Source organism: Myiozetetes cayanensis, unplaced genomic scaffold (genome assembly GCF_022539395.1).
Source record: "Myiozetetes cayanensis isolate MyiCay16 unplaced genomic scaffold, myiCay2020 scf2-11, whole genome shotgun sequence".
In the NCBI taxonomy this organism is placed as follows: domain Eukaryota; kingdom Metazoa; phylum Chordata; class Aves; order Passeriformes; family Tyrannidae; genus Myiozetetes; species Myiozetetes cayanensis.
Window position 1 is genome coordinate 94,896,917 of NW_026087411.1, and position 21,526 is coordinate 94,918,442.

At 38.1% G+C, this 21,526-nt stretch overlaps 1 protein-coding gene across 8 annotated transcripts in view; it reads left to right on the forward strand.

Moving 5' to 3' along the window:
* ERICH1 (glutamate rich 1) overlaps positions 1 to 21,526 on the forward strand; it is a 76,692-nt gene that overhangs the window by 13,642 nt on the left and 41,524 nt on the right. For 6 of the 8 annotated variants that reach the window (XR_007628915.1, XR_007628916.1, XM_050315376.1 and 3 more), the window contains one exon: positions 16,146 to 16,280. The exons of 1 other annotated variant lie outside the window; for it this stretch is intronic. Coding sequence is in view for 5 of the 7 variants with exons in the window: in XM_050315376.1 (XP_050171333.1) it covers positions 16,146 to 16,280 (135 nt within the window). In the remaining 2 variants the exon portion in view is untranslated. Of the gene's footprint in view, positions 1 to 5,232; positions 5,306 to 16,145; positions 16,281 to 21,526 lie in introns of all 8 variants that reach the window. One more of the 8 variants, XM_050315375.1, reaches the window with a different exon arrangement.

A 21,526-nucleotide genomic window follows, 5' to 3' on the forward strand; every position in this document is an offset into this window, starting at 1 on the left:
GTTGGAAAATGAAGTAGCTGTGGTATTACTTGTGGGTGAAGGGGTCTGTGCACAAGTATAGGGGTGTGAATTGCTTTATATTCATCTAAAACCAGATTTTCCCATAACTGGAAAGTTACTAAACTGACTTGAAATAAAAAGGTATGTTTCCCAAGAGTATAAAAACTTTCTCCAGGGGAGGCGATCACGTAGACTTGTTGCTTGCAAATGAGGAAGAACTGACGGTGGATGTGATGTGGGGTAGGAGAGTAAAGTCCAGAAAGAAGTGAGCAGAATGAATAGTAGGATTAGGGCCCTGCACTACATAATAACAGATGTTTGTCTTCTTCAGGGGTCTACTTGGTAGGATTAAATGGAAGACTGGTTTGAATTGTAAAGGAGCTCTGAAGAGCTGGTCGATCTTCAAGAATAACCTCTCAGAGCACAAGAATGGCTCATTTTGATATACAGAAAACTAAGAAAGTATGGCAGGATGCCTGACTTGAGCTCAGATGTGTCTGGGAACAACAAGAGGAAAGAAAGTGAGGGAAGGCTAGCTGGGACAAGGCAGGCACAGGAGCTGTGTCATCACTGTGAAAGCAGTCCCATAGTGCCTGAAAAAGAAGAGCAGAACATGTCTGGTAACAGTAACCAGGTTCAACCAACAGTCCAGTGACAGCAGGCAAGTCAGTAGTGACAAGGCAGGTCTGAGGTCAAGCCAGTATGTAAAGTCCGTGAGTCAGGGTGTGCATCAGTTGGGCTGTGTGCCCAGGCACAGGCATGACTTCAGTCTGGCTCAAGCTGGGAACTACTTAAAAGCTTCATCATAAAAGCAGCTTTGAGTGATGTGAGGGGAGCCCCTGCTGAGGTGGCTTCTTACAGCTCTTTCATAAGCAGCTCTTTCTTCATAACAGTCTGGATCAACAGCTGTGCGATATCTGAGAGCTGCCCATAAGTGCAGGCAGCTACGCTCCTGAGGGGGAGCTCTGGAGCCTTATACAGAGAAGGTGAAAGCAGGTATTGGCTACTGAAGAGCAATGTAGAGATGCTGCCCAAGTGTGCTGTGATGGAGTTACGAAGGCCAAAGCTCATCTCCAAGGGATGTGGGATGAATCTCACGAGGGATGTGAGCAGAAACAAGAAGGATGGGAATAACAGCTGGAAGACTAAAGAAGATACAGACCCACTGCTTAATGGGCAAGGGACTAGACAGAAGACAAAGAAAAGGGTGAGGTACTTAATGCCTTTTTTTTGCCTGGTAAGACTTGTCTTCCTGCTTCCTGCGCCCCTGAGCCTAATAATAAAGCCTATGGAAGTGAGGAATTGTCCACAGTAGACAGTGACAGCTGGTGAGTAGTTAACCCAGTTGTGCAATTGCATGCCAGTGGGACATAGAGTTGTGCATCCAGGGATGCTGACTGATGTCATTGTGAGACTAGTTTCCATCCTCTTTGGGAAGTCATCACCATTGGGAGGTTCCTCAGTGACTGCAAAAGGCAAACACCATGGCCATTTTCAAGAAGTTAGAGTGTGGAAAAGTGAACCTGTTAGGGAGTAAATCCTTCTGGAAGCTCTTTCCCAGCATGTGAAGGACAAAAAGGGAATTGGAACCAGTAAGTCTTGTTTTACCAGAGGCAGGTTGTGCAAACCAGTTGCCTTCTGTGCTGACGTGACTGACTTGTAGGTAGGCAGGGTCTGTGGTGTGGTCTCCTGTAGTATTCTTACAGCTACCAAGGTGAGATGTCAGCTGGGTAGGTGAGTGCTCAAACAGATGGACTGCCAGGCTCAAAGGATGATGAGCAGTAGTACAAAACTTGATAGATGGCCATGTGCTAGTGATGCACCTTATTAATTACCAATTAATACCAGAGTGCAGTCCTTTATCTGACATGTGGTAACCAGCAACACAGGCTGGGACACCTAACTGGAAGCAGCTCCACAGAAGAGGACCTTGGGGTTCCAGTGGGTGCCCAATTGAGTCAGCATCGCATCCTTGTCTCAAAGGCAACTGATGACATACTGTGCTGCATTAGCAGTGTAGCCAGCACTTTGAAGGAAGTGATTGTTCCTGTTGTGAGACCACACTGGAGCAGCATTTGTGAGTCCCTACTGTCCTGTGACCAGCGGGCTCCTCTGTAAAAGAGAGGTAGGGACAAAGTAGAGGGAGTCCACTGGAGGGCTCCCTAGTAATGACTAATAAGTCATTAGTAATGGCTACTGACCAGGGAGCCAGATGGCACTGTGGATGAGGAGAGACTGAGAGAATCGAGTTTCAGCCTTAAGAAGGAAATTTTGTTACTTCAACTACTAAATGGGAAGGGAGAATACAGAGAAGACTGAGCCATGGACCTTTTGGAGCTGCTCAGTGACAGGAGAAGGGATGACAAAGAAGTTGTGGTAAGAATAATTCCAGTTGGATGGGGGAGGGAATAGTGCTTTGGGGGTGACCAAACTGGGAACTGGCTGCCCAAAGAGAGTTTTGATATCTCTGTCCTTGAAAGTGCTGAAAACAAGAGCATACTAGAAAACTTTTGCTGGGGCTTGGACTAATGAGCACCTGGATCCAGAAGTCCTTTCCAACATACATCAGTCTAGAAATCTGTGTTACTGGTTTTTGGTTTGGTTTTGATTTTTGTTTGGTGGGGTTTTTTGTTTTGGTTTGGGGGGTTTTGTTTTGGTTTTTGGGGGGTTTTAATTTAAAAAAAAGAAATGTCCCCCACCCAATATGTAACAATGGTGGCTAGTAACAGGTTGGTTTTCTTACATGTCCCTTTGGTAGAATTTGCTTTCAAGGACTGTGTAGCTGTTGTCCCCAAGCTCGGGTTGGAAGCCACCCTAACAGGCTCGGGTAGAGTCATCCAAACAGACTCAGGTAAAATTTAATTTGGAGATTTCTCTTTTTATAATAGGAACATAAATTTTAAAATTACCTGTTTTCCCAAGTTCAATAAAAATGTCTTACTCACTTTCTCATTTTTATATCAGCCTTTACCCCAGGCTCAACTAGAAAGTCTTCATTGTTAAATCCCATTAAAATTAGAAATGTTGTCTTTATTATAAAATAAGAAAGGGTGAGATGCCAGGGTTTTGAAGTTGTTAACTCACTTGTCTATCATTGGTTTCTGTGTTGCCATAGTTATTATTTTGTCTCCTTGCATTGGCTAGCCGAATGGCCAATCCCCTCCTTTCCCTAGCAGCCCTTATAAGCTGTGGGAGATTCGAATAAAGGCTCTCTTCGCTGCTGGATTCCCTGTGTGCTGCGTGGTCTCTGTCTCCTGGCATAGGTGCCTCCACCGCCTGTCCCTGTCACAAGGGACGGGCATTGGGGGATGATCTCAGCCCTGAAAACTTTCACAGAGCGGCCGGTAGTGACCCTCCAGAAACCCCTCAAACTGCAACAGTTGTCCTGTATTGCATCCCATGACTGTAATAGAAGATTGCATAAAAATTTCAACTTCTGCAGTTCCATTTGTTTGACACACATTTTGGTTTTCTAGATCAGTACTTTTGGTACTTCTTTTGTGTAGTCAATAGTGAGAGGCATATTTTTGAAAGGCTGATAAAACTTTAAACGTATTCTTTACAATGATATGTGATAGCGTTGGGAACTAATTGTCCTTTCAAAATAGGTAACAGGCTATTTATTGTCTCTGTGATGAAGTTGTGCTAAATAAGCATGAATATGAAGTAATTTCTTAAACCAATACTGCTTTCATTTGTAGTGAATCTATACCATTCCTTTTAAATTAGGACCTGCCCAAACTCCCACTGAAGTGGGAGGTGAGGGGGAAAATTTATTTGACCTGTGATTTATAACTCCTCTGATTGTTTATGTCTGATTCCTGATGCAGTGTTCTTCAAGGTAATGAAACAGAAGCTTTTGGTTCAGGATCCTAATATGAGTAAAATATAGATCATGGGATAAGGAACATGGAGCAAAAAGAACAGGTCCATATTCAGGATTTTCACAGCAAAGCATCAAGGCTATTTTTGAAATTAACAGCAAACTGTAACTGAGCTTGCTTTCTGTTAGAGGCATGCAAAGGCTGCAGTAGTACAGAAAGGGTTCTGCCTTGACTGATGTTCAACAAATAAGTACTTAAAAAAAAGCAGTTGAAGGTGGTTGAAGTGATAAACTCATGGGGAAAAAAGATAAATCAGTTTCCCATCTGTGAAACCAACAAACGGCCATTCTTTTCTGGTTGTGATTTTATTTTAATTTGAGGAGCTCTTGCATTTACGTGTTGTGATTTTATGACATTGGACATTGAAAGTACATCTTTAGTGACAGGCTAGAAGATTTGAGCTATAAACTATCTGACCTCAGTGAAGGAAAAACATAAAGGCATTGATTGAATATTTTGATCATAAACTATTTTAAGTTACTTCTTACAGATCAAAGATTATACATGTAACTACAAAACAGCTGATGATATAAGTAGCAGTAGTCTAAGATGGGTAATTGAAAGGAACAATGGAAAATAAGAGCTATATTTTTTGTAGATATAAACTCCTTCCTATTTTGAAAGTGATCATTTCAGTTCTGCAAAATGCTACTGAAAAAAAAGTAGTGTCAATAAGAAGTTGAGGATTTCTCTAAAAAGCAACTTAGTCTTAACTATTTTCTAGCATTAAATAACAGATTTTACTATAAAACTCATCACAATGTTTTATTTGCCTTTAATAGTTATTTTTAGATTGTGAAAATACCATTACCAATTTGTCTGAGCTAAACCACCACTGCCCTCCGCCCAGCAGATTCTGATCTTTACTGGAATGCATTTGCAGCATTACCTTAAATGCCTGCATCTTGAAGGATAATAGAGACATGCCCGTAAAATTTAAAGATCATACTTCTATATCCTTTAAATATTTGCATTTATGTCCTTTTTTTGAGATCAAGTTGAACTTGAGATGCTTGAGTATACACAATACCATGACCCTGTTAATGTTGGTTCTCATATAATTTTGGAAGATACTTAATTTACTGTGAGAAAGGGTTATCCCGTAAAACTCCTCACATAGTTCTAGAGCTAAAGTTTACAGTGAGACCCAGAACAACTGGAGATGGGAGGCAAATTCTGAGGGACACTTTCCTTTGTGACTATAGTGAGATCTTCTGAATGCTATTTGTGCTTTCCTCAGGAAGGGGTAGTTCTGTTACAGATGGAGAAAACACGTGGAAGTGTCAAGCTGCTTCTAAATCCCAAAGAAGGAAAGAAGTAATTTATCTTTTTTTTTTTTTTTTTTAAGTGATTAAGGGAAAACCCAACAAACCTGAAAATACGCCTGTGGCCAAAATTTCTGTTCTCGGACATAGGAAGATGTATGTACCAGCCCTTTGGATTCTAATTGTCCTAAATCAGACTTTTTTCCCCTATTTTCCCAAAATACTCAGTGAGAAAATGAATGTAACCAAAGTAGGGATTCCTATCCCCCAGGACAATGAGGTAAGACTTCTATCCATTTCTTCCCTAGAAGAACTTGATCCTTCCATTGCAAGAACCATGGTTCTTAACTTTGGAAGAGGTAATAAAAATTTTTTTTCTTGCTTCAGCATAAAATTAAAGAGGGTCTAGACAGCCATCCCTATTACCTTAAACCATTTAAAAGTTACACACAGACAGTGAACCTGAGCCTTATGGAAGGCAGAGTATTAAAGAGAGCAAATGGAAAGGTGAAAGCTCCTAAAAATAAGAGAACATTTTCCCTATGCTTGTGAATATGCTTCCAAATGCTGTATTAAAAATGCTTAAAAACTTGCTGTATCACAAAAAAAAAAGGTGTCTGGTAAAAGACAGAACATTTTGAACTACAAATTGCATGCTTGGATATGGATTTTGACTAAACTTTGTCACAAGGACAGGTTTTGTTTGTTTCTGACCCTTGTTAGAGCAGGATCTACTTGCAACAAGGATTAATTTAATGAAAAATGTTTCTCATGAGGTCTACAGTTCTGTAATTTCTTTACTTTGTTGATATTTTAAAACCTCACTAATTATTTATAATAGCTTTATAGTATGTATTCAGAGCAGACATGCATGCTTCTACCTAGAGATTTGCTAATGGTAGAATTGGCTTTTTCACAGAATCACGGAATGGGTCAGGTTGGAAGGGACTACAGTGGATCATCATCTGGTCTGACCTCCCTGCCTAAGCAGGGTCATCCTAGAGCCCATTGCATGGAATTGCAGCCAGATGATTCCTGGATATCTCCAGTGAGGGAGACTCCACAACCCTCTCTGGGCAATCTGTTCCAGTGCTCAGTCACTGCACAGTAAAAAAGTTCTTCCTCATATTTGGGTGGAACTTCCTGTGCATCAGTTTCTGCCTGTTGCCTCACCTCCTGGTGGTTGGGGTCACCAAGAAGAACCTGGCCCCATCCTCTTGGCTCCCCTGCTTTAGACACTTACATACATAGATGAGTTCTCTCTCAGATCTCTTCTCAAGGCTGAGTAGGCCCAGCTCCCTCAGCCGTTCCTTGTAAGAGGAAATGGCCTCCTTAGTCTCTGACCTTCTTGGTAAGAATTGTAACTACTTTTTAAAGGACCTGGGATTCACTGATTGGTGTTTAGCATCTTCCTTATAAAAAAGGGAATTTCAGAGTTACTGAAGAAGGATAATTGCATTCAAGTGAAATGTATTGTTCAGTTTGTCTGTATAAAGCATAGTGTGCCACATTTAATGTTTGCATTTTCCCTGATTGTGAAAAAGGAGTTTGAAATGCAGAGGGCCTGGCCAGAGTCTCGGATCTTGTGGAGACAACTTACTAAATCTTTCTTCTCCTTCATTTAAGTAAGAGGTAATGAAGAATAGTACTAAGCTGTTGCTACTAATAGGCTTTAGTTTTCTAAAAAAGCCAAAATCCATGTTATGTTACATAATTAGACAAAATGCAATTTACTCCATATTTGTTAAACAAAAACATGAATGTCTCTCAAATGTGACATATCACAGTGTTCTTACCATATATGAGGAATTCCTGTCAAAATTCAATACAGCTGTGTGATAATTTTGTATTCTCCTTCTTACTTGTTCTATTGAAGTTACTGATGCTGACAGTATGCTGTGTTTAAATCATCACTAGGACACCAGGACTGTGTCCTTCCTTATTCTAATCCTGTCTTCCTGCAGCCATTCTATTATAGAAAACTTAAGCTTGTGACAGAAGTGCCTAGAAGACAGAACTTGTCTAAAAAATGTGCATGAACAGCCCTGCCTTTTAGCTGATAAAGTTGATGAAGTGCATATGGTTGAGAAATTAAATTCTAGCAGTAGTCAATGCAGTAAACAACTTTAGAGGCTTGTTAAACAGTTCAGCTTTGCTTTAGTTAATTACTTTGAAAGGCTGTCTATTGTGAATAAGCTACAGAGCAATGGAGATTATAATTATTATACAACAAAGTGTTGTCACAGTCTTATGGTCTTCACTCAAGGCTTCAACAGTTCTCTCATTATGTGGTATTACAGTGCCATTACACTGTGCAAATGGGATAGATATATCCAGAAGTGAATAGAGTATTTGGCTGAAGACAACAGCCTCTGGTGGCTGTGGTAAAAATGGTAAACAACCAGTTTCACAAGCTGGTAGCTACATGATTTAGGATACTGTAGAGATTTGGGGTTTGGGGGAGAAGGGGGGAAAAAAAATCAAAAGCCAACCAACCGAAAACCCAGAAACAAATACAAAGCCTGCCTCTGTTCAGACTGAGTGGGACTGCATGTATAATATCTGTAAATTCTGTTGTGACAGAAACAACCTTGTTCAGTTTCGAGGTCCCCTAGAAGTGTTTTTGTGTTTTTTTGTTTTGTTTTGGTTTTTTTTCTGCTGGTTGACAGATTCCTTCTTTTTCCAGTGTTCTTATGTATATGCATTCATCCACTCTTCTCTTCTACCTGCTCATTTCATCAGCTTATCTGTCATAGGGAAAGCCTCTGGCCTCTCTGAGAACAGAATGCAATTTAATAAGTAGCTCATCAAAGAGTATGTAGGGATTGCCTAATTGGAGTAGAAAATGCGAGCTTTAGCTCTAAATGTAAACAAGCTCTAAGCCTAAATGTAGCCAGCTGCAAGGAAACAAATTATCTTGGTAAAGGAAATGGAAAAATGGCTTGTGTAAGAACTTGATATAATGGCCTTGTTTCAGCTAGAGAATGGCTGATAGCCCTAAGTTGAACTACAGCATAGTAATGGTGTAACATTCTAGCTGTTCACCTTGTCACCCTGTTTGAAATAATTTTTAATGTGTTGATGACAAAATCGGTTGTGTCAGACCCCCCTCCTGCTCCAGTTTACACTGTGGTGTTTATTACTTAAGCTGCCATTGTCAAAATCGTAGTTATTTGAGTCAAATCTCGTGTTTTCTGCTGTTACACAGGCTTAGTTTCTACATGTCTTTCTTACTAACTGTACTCTCTAACGATTATTTGAAAAGTGGAAATGCTTATAATGCAAGCTTTGTATTGAACAAAGTTCCGGGCAAATGATTTTCCATAATTTTTTGTGCTTCTGTGGTTTGTGTTATTTTTTTACACAAGTGGGAATGGACTGTTACCGATGGCTTGGAGTTAGGGAATAGAAAATGTCAGTTTGGGGGGAAAAAAAGGTTTAAAATCCTGAATTTTTGTATACTTTGATTAGCACATCTATTTATTTTCTAGTCTTATTTCAGGTGAGTTCCACTAGTAACATAATCACTTCATCAGTGAGGGTAATTAACTAATTGCAACTTAGACACGGCCTTTTAGATTCAATGTTGTTGCATTTATTTTTAAAAATAAGGTATTGATTGATAGGGGTGTAATAGTTAATAAAAACAAAGGTGGATAATTTGCTAATCAAATTATATTTGTAATGTTAGTGGTTGGTTTGAATTGCAAGTATCAAGCCACAATGTTGCGTCTGTAATAGGTAATAAGGAGCAATAGGTATAATTTGCTATGAATTTGTATGTTATGTCTTGTCATTTTATAAGTGTTTGTTCTGAGCAGACTTATAAGGAAGCAGAATAGAATGAAACAGCAAAGAACCAAAGGAAAGGACTTACCCCCTCTGGAAATTTCCAGATGGCAGACACTAAGGACTATGGTCTAACCAAAACATTGGCTGAGCTCAGGTGGCGAGATGGAGCCCGCGAAAGCAAGGACCAATATCGGGGGAGCCCGCGAAAGGAAACCCAATAAAGAAATCGAAAGAGACTTAAGGGAGATAGAGGGGGTATAAAAAGTGGGGTGTGGGCTTGCCTCGGGGCAGACCGTTGGTGGAACAGGAGTTTCCCCCGGTCTCCCAGCGCGCTGTTTTGCTTCTTTGCCTTTAATAAATTTCTTTTACATTTTAAAAAAAATATATCTGGTCTTTTGACTGTAACAGGGGTGTATTTGGCTTTTGAGAAGCATGTTGAACAAATACGATCTGCAGCACTAGGAGAAGTAATTGAGCTGAGTACTAACTTAATGTTAAGATAGCTTTATTCTCCTCTTTATACAGCAAGAATTCTTAGACATCTAATCAAAATATTGCATATAGTCATATACGAGGGCATCTGTGGGACACTGAACTTTTTAAAATAAATAACTTACCACTTAGCTATAAAGTTTCATCATTGCCTCCAATTTTCATAAAACAAAAAATAGCAAAATAGCTTGTACCACTTTTTAAATTAGCTATCTTGTAATTTTAAAACTGCCATCTGCCCTTAGACAGATTTTGCTCTGAAAAGTCTTATGTTTCTTGGTTTCCCCAGTCAAGGGTTTTTCCATGCTTCACTTACTCTCACTTTGTACTCTGCTTAGTTTTCGCTACTTTTTCCAGAAGAATATAGAAATTGTAGTGATTTGTAAGTAAAAAAAAATTCCTCCCCAGACAATGAGTGAGAACAAGAGAAGGAAGGATTTGTACTTTTTTAATCAGTTTTTTCTCTGTGACAAAGAATGTCTGCCATTCCTAATGTAATGGAACTGAAGTTGAGTTATAATCATGAGTGCTATCTTCAATAAAATGAGCTATAATACAGCCTTTCTACTTGTCTAAAAAATAAGTAAATTAAGAGTTAGCGTGCATGTGGGAGATAGTGAGGGAAATAAATGTTCCTTGTTTTTTATGAATTTCTCATCCTAACTTTGGGTCTTGTAAAATGGGTATGTCTTTATTGACCTCAGTTTCTTTTTGAAGTTCTTGGTTTTCATCAAGCTGAAGGAAAAGACCATGATGAGGAAGTACTTCTGAGGATTTTCGCAAGTTGTTTTCAAGCTATTGCTTGAACAACAAAGGATAGTAAACCTTTTTTGTGTAAACATAACAATAAAATAGTGGAAATTCAGGTAAATAAAAAAATTCAATACTGCTGTTTACACTAATATGTTGTGACCATTAATATTGTAAAAAAAGAGTATTGGAATCAAATAAGTGTATTGTACTGCTTCCCCACAATGTTCTCCGACAGTATGTTGCTTGAGGATTTTTTGAGCCAGAGGACAACATGTATCTATTTAATTTTAAAACTTTTTTCTTTCATCAGTTTATTGTTTGAATGTATGTTATTGAGCAATTTGGAATAGAACTATACAGTTTGACAGTTTACTTGGCAAACAGGGAAGTCTGTCCTTCAGAAAAGAATAGCAGGCATCTTCAGAATTCTAAAGAATTTTGTGAAAGAAAAAACTTTTTCAGTATTCCGTTACATGTATTGGTGCCAATAAAATATGTGACTATAGCAAACAACGTAACTTGAGATAATTAAATATTCAAAAGATATTTAGAAAATTTCTTTTTATAAAGAAAGAAAATTAAAGAGATGAAGAATCTTTGGCAGAAGTATATCATCTTCAACCAGAAACTGGCTTTGAGTGACTCCCCTAGTTTATTCTGGTAAAGTACAGATACTCAGGTCTTAGAACAAGCTAAAGGAATCAGACTGTAATAGTAAACTCTAGTAGCTCTCCATAAAGGGAGTTCCATAATTTTGTGAGAAAGAAGCTCCTACCTGCAGTAGTGAATTTCTACAGAAATAATTCATCAGCTACTCCAGTCACCCAGCAAAATAGCACAACATTTCCATTTCTGTGTGATGGTTATCATTTGAGTGAAACAAATGACCAGCAGTAAATGACTGCCTGTTCTTTGCTAGGTTGTTTATTATCATTATAACTTTTTTTTGTTTTTCTCCTCTACTGAATGTGCTTCTCTAGTATTGAGGAACACGTTTCTGCTGAAAACTGAGGTCAAAAATTAGGAATTATGCAGCACTCCAAGAAGAAGGATTTTACTTTCCAATTGCACAAAAGTCGACTTGAGCTAAAAGCTTCTGTCTTTGTGGAAAGCACTGTCGTGTGCATTAACTTGAGATTGAAAAACCTGTGAAAGTCAACCTGTGAACGGAGGTTGTTTGCACATAATGTAACACCTCATGCCCCTGAAGTTACTCTGATGTACTTTATCATGGCAGGCTAAAGTAACTATAGCTTGGTATTCAGGAACTTGGATGTCACCTGAATAAAAATGAGTATATATTGGGGAATGGGTGGGTATTTGGGATCACTGGATTTATTCACGCTATTGAAGGACAGTTTGGTGTCTTCACACTGATGAACAGATAAAGTACCAATTTTCCAGTACCACAATTCAGGAGGACCCTTGAGGTGTGTATATTCCACATTTAGTCACTGATACCACCTTTTGTGCACTTCAGTTTATGAAGACTTTTTGAAGGAGACAACTCTTGCCCAGGATTTGTCTGTGCATTGTCTTTATAAATACTTGGGTTGCTAGTCAGTGAAGGGGAAAGTGATTGTGTATGGATAACAAGGGGGTGTTTATGTGCATTGGGGTTTGTCAGAATTTTCAGATTGTTATCTCATTTGTATGCAGTACAAATGAGGAATAGCTATAACATGGTCATTATCGAGCTTTCCTAATAAGTAAAATCGTACATTAATGCAAACTTTTTAAAGGATATAACAGACCTCTTTCAAGCCTTATTTTTGTCTAGATTATATCTATTGTAACACCACATAGAAAATGCCTACTGATGGTAATGACTTTTGTGGAAGGTATGCCATTGAACTAATCAGGCCTTGTATTTGAACCAACATCAATCCCTCACTTCCTGTGCTTTTTTGTAAAGACCTATTTTTGAGGATAAACTCTTTCCTTCGATTTGGAGAAGTGATAGCCAGGTGTTTCCAAGGGATAATTTTGTGAAAAAATTGACAGTCTTGGTAAGACTGGGCTAACTTTACAGTTGTGTGTGGGGGCTGCAGGATGTTCTAGCTGGATTTCCAATATGAGTTCTGCCCTTTGGGAAGTTTAACAGTGGGTTACCAAAGCTTTCTGAGTTGCAGGGACAACACAAAATTTCTGTCTGATTGTGAAGCTGTACAGGGTGCTGATGTCCAGGCAGGGGGGCTCTGTGAGGGGAGGCCGGGGCTGCCCCGTGCCAGACACAGCCGGTTCCAGCCATCTCCAACCCACCCACTGCAGGGCACGGCTGAGCCCACAGACAAGGGGGGTGCCTTCGGGAAACTTCTTTTAGAAAGGAGAGGACGAAGAGAGCTCTTGAGAGAGGAGGGATCTAAAAGGAGTGACAACAGTGGGAACCCTAGGGTCAGAGGAGGAGGTGCTATGTTGTTAAAGAAATGTTCCTGAAGGACTGCAGCCCACAGAGAACACTCTTGGGGGAAAAGGAAGGAGCAGCGGACTACACTGACTGTAGACAGCCCCCATCACCACCTGGCACTGCTCCTTGTCTCACTGAAGGGACTGAGTGTAACCTGCAGCAATAGGAAGTAGGTGAAGTTGGGAGTGAATATGAGGATGTAAGGAAAGGTGATTGTAGTTGCTTAGTGATCTCCCTGCTGTTGACCCATGAACTCTTAGTCCTGTTCTTCCCATTTCATCCTGCTGAGGGAGGGAGTGAGTAAGCACCTGGTGGATATTTGGCTGCTAGCCAGGGTCAACCCACACAGAAAGTAGAAGTGATTCAGTCTCTGTCCAGTCTTACAGCAAGCAAAAGACCTAGATTTGGTTTTTTAATGGATTTAAAGATTTTAAACAGCAGCTGAGTAAATTTGCCACAAAAAGACCAAGATTATATGAGCACAGGTTCTAACCATGTCTGTGTCTGAGGTGTGCCTAAGTGTGCTTTATATTCAGGTGGTCTGGAAGCTGTGCTAGTGTTACGTACCACTATTCTGAGCTGCAAGTAGGGGAAAGCATAAGGATGCTGAAAAATAGACTTAAAATAAACAGTGTCTACCCAAAATGATGACTGACTAGGCAGGTGGTACCTTCAGCTCCTCCTAAAAAGCTCTGATACTTGGTTGTAGTAGGGTAGCAAGATATAACAAAGCTGGCCAAGCAACTGACATGCTTGCAGTTGTAATGCAGAAGGGCATGATGTAGATTCACTTCCCTACTCTGTACGCAACGTTGAGTTAAATGCAAAGCATCTCTGTGTGTGGAATGTTGTAGAAAAGAACATGAGCAACAGACAAATTCTGTATTCTCTAGTTTGCCTTTAAGAACAATGCTTGTTGTTTTTTGGATGGTTGTGAATGTCCTTTAAATGTTGAGGGTTTTTTTCCATAAAATAATACTTCAGAAATAGGATTTGTGACTTTTAACTAGTAAAAGGGGAGCATTCTTTAGTATCTCCAGTATCTGATTACTTTTGTTAATCAAAAAACCCTTTTTATGTCACAGTATTATAATCTTAAGCATTTGCTTTGCAGCAGTGTTTGACTCTATAACTAACCTATCTCTTCTTGGCCCAAGGAGACTATGGACCCAGGCTGGAAAAATCCAGACTAGATATGGTAACAGTTTGGTTTGACATACTTGCACAGGATTAGCAAAAACTAACGCTTGATTTATGGTTTGCAAACTACTTAAAGGTGCACATGGTGGGAATAAATATGTCATTTGGAGACTCCCATTTAAACATGTGAAATTTAAATAGTTCTGAGTCATCACTCATTTATGTAGTAAGAGTTGTTACTGTTCTATGTAGGACTGGCTGTTACAGATAGTCCCCTCAAATTCTGTCATGTGTAACTGTTTTATCCTGGGTAGTTATTATCCCAATATCGCTACTGCTTTTGTGATTAAAGGATCTGAGTTATTCAGGACTGTTGCAAATTAGGTTTAATGTTTTCAGGGTCATGAAAATGGAAAAAAGGGGAAACTTGAAATCATTCAGAAGGAAATAAACATTTATACATCCTTGTAATTTAAAACTGTCACTAATTAGCACTTCATCATTAATGAGCCTAGGTAGAGGGGAGGAAAAAATCAATGCAAGTACTACCAATTCAACCATTTGGTATCATCGTTATGGAAAGAATTGAAGAATTGTTCCACGTTAATTTTTAGTGGATTTTTTTCAATTTGCAAAATTGTTCTTTATCTTTCAGTATCATTTATTTCTTTCCCCTTATTATCATTTAAGTAAGTATCATCAATATCAGTTGGAGATTTTCTGGCTTGTTCAAGAAAGAAACCAACTTTCTAATGTGTTTTCAAAACAAATTTATCACTTCCTAATGATGAAAACAACTGTGGTAAAGCTTTTCAGGAGTACCTTGAATGTTCGGAAATGTAGTTCATCATAGATATCTAAGATGATCAGTCATGCTGGATTCTTTGAAGTAGAGTATCTGAGAAATGTCAGTGTATAGTTAAATTACATATTTGCACACAGTATGTGTAGTTAAATTGCATATTTGAAACATAGAAGTAATTCTTGTTAAGAATCTGTCAGACACAACTGTGTTTTAAATGTTTGGGAATTAGTCCAACCATAGCTGCACCTCAGTGATAGACTTGGATCACCTGGGACCTTCTAGCAGATTTGTGGTGTAAGGAGGTTGATTGTGTCCACCTGACAAACATGTTTTTATTTTATATTATTTTAACAGTTCTGTCTGGAACAGGCTTCCCAGAGAAGGGGTTGCAGCACCAACGCTGCCAGAGTTCAAGAAGCATTTGAATGATACTTTCAGGCACATGGTGTGAATCTTGGGGATGATCCTGTGCAGGATTAAGAGTTAAGTTCAGTGATCCTTGTGGGTCCCTTCCAACTTAGCATATTTTCTGATTCTGTGTTTTAAAGGGACAAATTGTCCCCAAGAAGGGAAGGCTAATGCTCTGTCTGTGCTGACTTATGGAGTGTTAAAAAACTCAACAAAACAACAACCAAAAAGCCCCAACAAACCAAAATGAAAGAAAACCAAACACACTGAGCCATCTAAAACTAGATTGCAACATCTGGAGACACCCTGACATCCTGGCCTTCTGGAAAGGTTTTTTCTCACTGTGGTTGGTCTCTGCTGTTGTCACTACTGAGCAGAAGAAATACAGTCTGGTATTTGGACTGTTGTCATGTAACAGGAGCAGAGATGTGTCTCTGTCACTCCTACAGAGCTACTTCTTGTCTGGTGAACACAGGAAAGGTTTATACTGCCTCTCTTGCATGTATTTTTAAATACCTTTTAAACAGGAAAGAAATCCTACAAAACCAGAGTGGTGCCATCACCACATGTAGTTTCCTATACAATAAAATAGTTGGGAAGCTGGCCCTTGGCTCTTCCCCTCCCTTCCCCTCTCAGAAAGAAGCAGAGCAGGGATGAGCAGGCCCTGATGAGGCTTTAAAGGTGTGGCTTTCAAACTCCCTTTGTCTTTGCATCCTGTACAACAGCATAGGCTACGTTTAAAAGGTGTGCAGATGGGCAAACCACAGTTCTGTGGTTCTTTTTCTGTTGCTTCTATCACTGCATAATCAGCTTGTATCTCTCCATCCATCCATCTTTTGTGATATGGTTCTTAAAGAAATAGTGTCTGCTCATGCTGAATGGGGATAAGTGTTTAGAATCTCTCATAAAATATCACTGTAAGTCGAAATGTCTTCTGAAGTTAGGGCAGAAGATTTGACTGACACAAATGAAAAAAATGTTTCTGGTGGAAAGAACTAACCCATGGAGTAATTGCTTATTTGTAGCTGCTGCAAAATTTGGTGCAGTTTTGTTGGTTGTAGGATAATTTCAGTGTTCCACACCTCACCCTCTGTAAGGATTTTTGAGAACACTTATTGCCATAGTTGGAAAAACATTTGAGAAAATCTATAGTGAGACCAATACTGAGGCAGATATTTGGGGTTTTTTCTGTTTTGTAGGTAGTGATGATGCAGTTGTGTTTCCAAGAAGAGTTTACAAAGTGGATCTGCCTCCAGAGGGTTATGTTGCAGCTACTCCAGATGCTATTAGTAGTGCAGTTTCAGAAAACTCAGGCAGTAGTGCTGACTCAACAGGTAAGTTTCTATGGTTGTTACTGTGATAAATTTTTCTCAAGATAAACTTCTTAGCAACTCTTATCAAGTAGATTCAGACTACAACAATTAAGGATTTAAACTGTTGCTGCCAGCGGGTGTCACTGTTTTGCAACATAAGCAAAATGAGGGTGTACATCCCTATGGGTTCACCTCCCTCCTTAAGTGTTGCACTACTAGATTCGACATTTGGTTATAGCCATGCAGTGCCACGTATCTTACTGAAGTTACATAAACTCTAACTGAAGACAAAGTCTTTAGCTCCTCCCACTCAAGTGACACATGTATATCCATGTTATGCCTGCTTACAGTCATGTTATTTTTAAGGATAAATGTTAGATAAAGCTGTTTTACTAAGTCTTACTCTTGATATTCTGAGAAACTGGGTAAAGACTCAACAACATTTCAAATTTACCTCTCTCAGTTAGAACAGACATTCATCATTGGTGTTAGTGGAGGGAGATACCAGTCCTTTAGTGTTGAGAGGCTCTCTGATGAGAAACTGTGACCAGATAACTTCAGAACCACTATTTAATGTTGTCCAAGAATACAAGAGAAGAAGCACAGAATCTGTAAAGTGAGCCTCAAGTTGGCCTCTTTTAAGTATATGGTTTTCTGAATGCCATTGCCAGAATAAATTGATTCTGTCTGTCTTTAAAAAAAAAAGTTCTGAGCTTAGACAAGACAAATTAATTCAGTTCTTTCAGTTGCTGTGTTCCTGTGGCTGTATGTTTGTCCAAAATGATGTATCACTGTCATTTGCTGCTAGGGGCATTCAACAGCAAAGAAAATATACAGGTTAGAAGCTGATGTAAAATACCTGATAAGCAGCAGTTAGTAAAGTACTGTATCTGTTTCAGCCTGGATACTGCCTTAAATTTAAGGAAAACCTCAAATATAACCTGTAGATATAGAAAGGCAAATTCTGCTTACCTCTGCAAACAGGACCCACAGGAGTGAATTTTCAGTTGGAAATTGGGTCTGCACTTTATTCTGAACTCCATTCAGAGTCTGGATACAAGTAAAACTATCAAAGTAGATTAAGAGACTGAAGCAAAATGCAGCATGACTGGTGGTGCATCAAGAGTATTCTTCCTTGGCATGGGGTGGTTTAAAGACCATTTTTTGAGTGACAAAGAAGTAACTTTATCAGAGTAACGTAAGAGCAGATCTTGATACCATTTGGATTATGGTTGGAAAGGTGGTCTAATCTACAGCTTCTAGGCTGTGCTTTTCTCTGTTGTACAGGATTCGTGGTCAGAGTCCAAAAGCTGTTTCTAGGTGATGCTTAAATTTGTTTAGTTGCACAACTGTCTTTGGGCACTTCACTGGGTTTGTTTCCCAGCATGTCGTATTCAAGCTGCTTATTCTGATCTCCGTGCATGCCATATAATCTCAGTTTATTATTTGGTGTTCTTTCCTTTTAGATATTAGAGGGATGTTTCCTCTTTTGTATTTTGCTAATAAGACTAAATGAAGTCTCATAGTACTTTGTAGGTAAATGTACCTGTAACATTCAGTTTTATACAGGGACTTAAGTTGCTTTTAAATGAAACACTAGAATACAGACCTCTGAACACTGCTGCAACCTCCTTGTTAAGGTATTAGCATGTCATGGCAAATTTACTCAACTGCTGTCTAAAATCTATGTGTAAATCAGATTTTACGTGGTGCATATTAGATATTGATATATTACATAGCAGTTAAGCAGAACAGCATTTAGGATTACATTGTGTTGTTTCTTTTTAAAGTCATATAAATGCTTGACCTGGTCTTACAGTGGATAGAATATTGAACAATGGCTCATTTTTTAGATTTAATCTTTTCCTTTAGGATTTCAAAACAAATGTATTCAACCATGATACCAAGTAGAGGTCTGATGTTGTGTAGCAACAGTATTGACTGTTGGATGGAGAGCTCTTTTAGCTGATCCCAGTTTCAGTGTTCAGAAAGAGCAGGTTTTGGACGTCAGCCACTTTTTCAACAGTTAACAAATGGATCTGGAATTTTGGGAGACTTATTTTTGGATTGGTTTGTTATTTGACTTTGCAGTTTATCAGTTTATCATGGAATCAAGAAATAATAAGTTTGAAGTGAAGTTTTTTAACCAGTGATTCTCCTTGCATGGTAGATGTGACTATAAATGTCATTCTTGCCAGGTGTTTGCCCAATTTGTTCTTAAAAATCTCCTCATAAGGAGGTTTTTCTTACATGCTCTTTTCTACTTGCTCTGGTGTTTCACTACCCTTTAATATTAGATTTTTCTTGTTGCGGTTTAGACACTTAATATTTGTTTTGCCTAAATACAGATTACAGATCTGTGCTAATCTTGCAAGGTTGAGGGGTGTGGTTAACGTCACTCCTGTGTATGTCATTTATAGTATTTAATTTAAGCAGATACATAAAACCTATTGCAGGATGAAGTCTATGATTTCAGGCAGTGTGCATAAAATCCAGAAGGAACAGTTTAGGCAATCACACCATGGATTGCTTAGTTGGCTCACTAGATTTAGTTGTATATCCCTTATTCAGATCGGGTTTTGAAAGGATAAATGAAAGCCTTTGACACCAAAGGAAAAAGAAGGAGTGTGCATGACTGAATGTATGAACATTCTCTCTATATAAAAACTAGTTTTTTAGAATTGTGGAATTGTCCCAGGTATTCCCAAAGAACCAGCTCCATAAGGCAAAGTTCAGGTCTGGTGTGTTTTAGTCCTGATGCTATCTATATGATATATTTTGAAGGGGAACAGGTAATGTGCTCTGTTTCCTAAAAAGCTGAGTATGTTGTTTATATGCCAGGTAACAAAAGGTTCCCATGTTATCCTTCTCTAGCCTTTGAGCCCAGAATTAAGGAAAATAAATTGTAATAGAAGAGTTAACTTTGTTCATAAAATCTTATGTGTATGAGGGAATAAGGAACTTTTGTTATAATTCAACAAGATAAGTTTCGTGGACATCCTGTTAATCAAGCAAGTGTCAGTAAAAATAATTGCAGACATCTTGCTAAACAAACAAGTATCAGTATCGGTAAAATTTACAACTGATAAGAACTGCACCTTTCATCTCTGACAAATGCCAGATGACCACTTAGCAATGAGCCACGAACTCAAGCCACAAGCAGATTTACATCCAAAACCCGGGACTTGAAAATGTATAAAAAGAGACACTGACTTCATTTCGGTGTGTGCCTCGGCAGGGCACTTGACCTCCAGGCCACCCAGCACTGTTTTGCTTTATTATCACTTACTTAATAAATTTATCAATGTTTAATTGGAATTGAGTTGTCTAAATTCTTATACTAACTTATAACATAAATGATGTGGAAACTCAAAAAACAAAAAGTAATCTGACTCAAAAATAATTTCATTGTTTATCAAACTTGTCATGAAAATAATCTGACTCTATTTTAGGATTTAAATTTTTCAGTTGCAATTTAGTTATATATCAGTGTGATTTGCTGTGTCTTCTCAATAAATTAAGCAAACAAAATCTGAGTCTATCTAATAACAAGATTGTCAAGAGGGGTAGATGTGCCATGACTGATATTTTATTTCACTAATCTGTGAAAGAATGAAATAATCTGTCATTAGAATATGAATGTAGCCATCAACTGATTTTGAGAAATTGTTTAAAAGTTAAAGTTAATTAAAATTATAAATTAAAACAATTTCTTGTCATCTCTAAAATATTTTTTGGCTTGTCCATTATTATTATTCTTTAAACTAGTTCCATTATGGTTGATACTGTCAGGATGAAATTAGTGTTGTCCACACCAGCTTGTGAACAAGAGGGAAAAAAAAGAAACAGATCTGTGTGAATATTTCAGTATGTCTTTCTCCATCTGTCCCTTCATGTATTTTTAGCATTTCAAATATTTTTTGAAATGCTTTTAAATACTTTTCTTTGTTTTGTCAAATAAACTGTGAGTAGTTATGCCCTTAACATTACACAGTCACCTTGTGATGATGCGTAAATGACTAATGGCGCTGAGATTCAAAGTTTTGTGAAGCATCTCTGCTTCCCTGTGTGATTTTCTTACACATTTTCCAGAGGTGAGGAGAATAAAGCTGCTATTCCATGTTTGTTTCTTTCATGTAAGCAGGTGATTGATGAACCTGTAGTAATGAGAAGAAAAATCTAAGAGTCTTCCTTATCTTTCAAGAAAATAATGAACATTACATTTATCCAGCATTCTTGGAATAATAAATTAGACTTGAGCATCTAATTATTAAAAACTCCCTGGACTGTTTTGTATTAATTGAGTCACTATGACAGTGTGATCATGTCAGCCTTCTTTTGATTGAATTGAGTAACAAGAATTAGACAGTCAGGGGAGGAAATAGTCCAGAGAATTTCTTTTGGTTTTCATATGATTTTCCTACTGACCTTGGTATGTGTTAATGCATTGCTAACTTGTTTAGCAATGAGCTTTATACGTTTGGCAAAGGCATTAAAATGTATAATTTTCAAGCTACAGATGAGTTATTATCCATGAAATTCTGGTTGTAAGTCCGATATTCTCATATCTTAAAGTTCTTAAATCGGAGATAAAAAATAATTTATTTTTATTATCTATTTATTGAGAAATACTTCTTCAAGAGTAGTTACTTGAAAGATCCACCATCATGTTTAAAAGGGTGTTCTATATGAAAGGAGAATCCAGAAAACTTTAGTTATGTGTCCCTTAACTTTCTAGGAATCAGTACTTTTGTTTTGGTTTTTACTTTCATAAGATGAAGTAATATTTTGTAGTGATTTTGCTTCTTATTTCAAGAGAGGTAAAACAATAGGAAACACTATCTTACATTGAATTGAATGCTAAAAATGTAACCTTATTCCTTCTAAAAGATAACCTCATTGATTTTATTTCTCTGGCAGTGTTTCTCCTTGGATACTGTAATTGAAGCTATGATAGAATATAATATATAAAGTTATTTTATTTGTGCACAAAAGACTGTGCTGGATTATAATTTCTCTCAGAAGTGCTTTAATATTAAATCCATATTTTTATGTAGCATCACAAAGTGGTACTTGGTGTCTCTTAGATTCATGGCAGAGCAAATTCCTGCCCCAGAGACTGTAGAAGATGAAAACTGTGCACGTAGGAGTTCAGTAATACACAGGAGTTGAGGGCACCTGGAAGAGCAGATAAAGAGAACTCAAAGAAAAACATTCTTAGGATTTTTTTTTCATTTTTAATTTGATAACCTGTTCTTTTTGTTCTT